General features: G+C 30.5%; 1 protein-coding gene across 1 annotated transcript; it reads right to left on the reverse strand.

Moving 5' to 3' along the window:
* Positions 1 to 499: 499 nt before the first annotated feature.
* On the reverse strand, positions 500 to 1,934 carry LOC123273889 (ATPase family AAA domain-containing protein 2-like). Its single transcript, XM_044741369.1, has 2 exons — positions 1,549 to 1,934; positions 500 to 1,478 (listed from the first exon to the last, which is right to left on the reverse strand). The coding sequence occupies exons 1-2, from the start codon at positions 1,700 to 1,702 to the stop codon at positions 1,012 to 1,014; spliced, it is 621 nt and encodes a 206-aa protein (XP_044597304.1). The 5' UTR covers positions 1,703 to 1,934; the 3' UTR covers positions 500 to 1,011.
* Positions 1,935 to 2,932: the final 998 nt, after the last annotated feature.

A 2,932-nucleotide genomic window follows, 5' to 3' on the forward strand; every position in this document is an offset into this window, starting at 1 on the left:
GTGGTTGCTAAACTGCGAGGGTGACGTAATTTGAGTCATTTTCTAAATCAGTGACAAACGATTATTTTCTATAATGTTGATAGAATTTGGGAGATTTATTTTTTTAATATTATCGATTGATCAAAATTTATCAAGTATAAAACTTTTTTGATAAAATATATAATTTACAATTAATCGCTAAAAATTATTGAAAATCAGTTTGAAATTTTTTTAAAAATTAGGAAGAGGTAAACAGCTGACTTAAGCCGTTAACTTTAAGTCCGTTTTTAATAACAAAAATTTACAATTTGCTAATATTAATGAATATATCTCAGATATTAGAAAACATAAAAAATTTTTCATTTGTGTTTTTAAGAAAAATACATACAAATTAAATACATGTAAGATATAAATTTTTTATATCTATGATTTTATGTTTCCATACACTGCAGAAAAAAAATCCTGATTCAAAGGTTAATTTCTTTGGACCAAGAACATATTAAAGATGACACTAAATTTCGTGAATGAAGTCAAAAGTAGATTTTTGATAGGGTTGAACATATGAAACTATTGAGGTATGAAAAAATAGTTTAGAGACATTTATTTATTATTTTTTAACAGTCCTCTCTAAAAATCAAAAGACTAAGAACTTTCTTTAACGTCAAAAAGACAATTATTATTGTAGCATTTTAATTGACAAATATTAATTCAATATCTTTCACCGAATCGAATATTGTACAATCTTTACATATATGAGTCATATGCATTATTAAAGGACATTCAAGTCAGATCATTTTAGATTTTATGTTTGAATAAAAATATTCATGACTACCCAGGAAAAATCATTTTTGATCTACGTACATCTGAGCATATAAGGAGATATAAAGATATCACAATTACTAAGTCCGTATATCTACTTAGATGTACATTCATATCACAATTTATTTAACCTTCAAATTTTTGTAGATCTGATAGTAATGAAACGTGCCGATTTGTTCTTCAAGTACTTATTTCTATGTTTATAAGATATTTTCAGTAGTACAAGTTAATAATAAATCTTAAGTAATTATTATGATTTACCGACAAAATATCTTTCCTAGCAATATAACAGGGCAGCGGGAAGTATAGTTCTCGATCAAACCTGCCTGGTCTTCTCAACGCGGGATCGATCGCTTCCAATCTATTCGTTGCACCAACGACAATTATCTCTGAGTTATTATCTAAGCCGTCCATCAGTGCTAAAAGAGTTGATACAACACTGGCATGAACAAAATCTTGTCGACTTGATCTTGTTGGAGCTAATCCATCAACTTCATCAAAAAAAATAATACAGGGTTTTGTTTGTTGAGCAGTATGAAATATTTTTCGAAGTTTTCTTTCACTTTCACCGACATATTTACTGAGACAATCAGAGCCTTTCCGTGATATAAATGCAACTTTTCGTTCCGAGTTACTGCACTCGATTGCTAAAGCACTCGCCACTAGTGTTTTTCCAGTTCCTGTGATAATTTTAATGAATCTTATAAAAGTATTTACCGATTAAAATGAACATTAAAATAAATAACTAACCAGGTGGGCCATAAAACAACAATCCCCTTGGTGGTTTTAAATTGAATTTAGAATATAATTCACCGTAAACAAGAGGAAATAAAATCATTTCTTTTACAATTTCAATATGTTTTTGTAAACCACCAATGAATGAAAAATCTTTCAGGTTAGACATTTTGAGAAATTTTCACTAGAATTTATTTATAAGATTGAAAACAGATGCGTTAAGATTTTTTTTTATTGAAATACTGATTAATTTAATGATGCTCTTGATACTGACATGGATGTAACAAACTACGTTAAAATTTAATACCGATTGGTTTTGACAAGTTATACTCAACAAGCTACATGAAGTTTGATGATTATCAAATAAAAAAAAAAAAGTCATTTTGTCCACACAGTTCAATTTTTATAGACCAGTTTTTCAATCCAGGATAAAATTTTATTCACAATGATAAAATATACTTATCTATATATTTCATATATATAAATATACTGACAATAGTAATTTTATCCTGGATAAAATTTTATCTCGGATTGAAAAACTGGCCCTAACAATTCGAAGTGAGTTTAATAATAAGCCACGTTTAAAAAAAAAAAAATTAGGAAAACGGTTGACCCTGAAAGCCATCCCTGCAACTTCCCGCTACTTTCGTAATTAAGCGCTCAAAATTCCACTCATTACGTTTTTGAACTCTTCGAGCTCAAAAATGTAGTTTTCGTGTAGTTTTGAGCTCTCCGAGCTCAAAAATCTGAAAGGAGTTTTATAAAACACTATTTTTTGAATTCTCAAACCGCAATAACTTTTGAATGAATGAACTGATTTTCACGCGGTTGGCGGCATTCAACACAGTTTTTCAAATTCTATAATATGTTTTCAAACACAAATTGATCAGACCAGAAATTTCAGTGTAATTCGAAAAAAACACTTTTTTTTCGATTTCTTTCGTCAACGATTACTCACGAACGAATCAACCGATTTTAACCGGCTTGGTGGCGATCGACGTGGTTTTTTGATGTTAAGAGCTGATTAATTTTTGGAATTGATCGGTCAAGCCGTTTGAACGTTATTAAAAAAAAACCACATTTGAAAAAATTTTTTTTCGCAGTTTTTTTAAGATTTCTCAAAATCTATCGGTCCGAAATGGTCCAAATTGTATTCAAAATCTAAGTTTAGTCGAACCCTTTCAAATGGCACCAACCGCGATCAAATCGGTCAAGCCGTTCTGATGAGAGGTTTACATACATACATACATACATGCACACACACACACACACACACACACACACACACACACACACACACACACACACACACACACACACACACACACACACACACACACACACACACACACACACACACACACACACACACACACACACACACACACACACACACACA

The sequence above is a fragment of the Cotesia glomerata genome, unplaced genomic scaffold (genome assembly GCF_020080835.1).
Source record: "Cotesia glomerata isolate CgM1 unplaced genomic scaffold, MPM_Cglom_v2.3 scaffold_1538, whole genome shotgun sequence".
Taxonomy (NCBI): Eukaryota; Metazoa; Arthropoda; class Insecta; order Hymenoptera; family Braconidae; genus Cotesia; species Cotesia glomerata.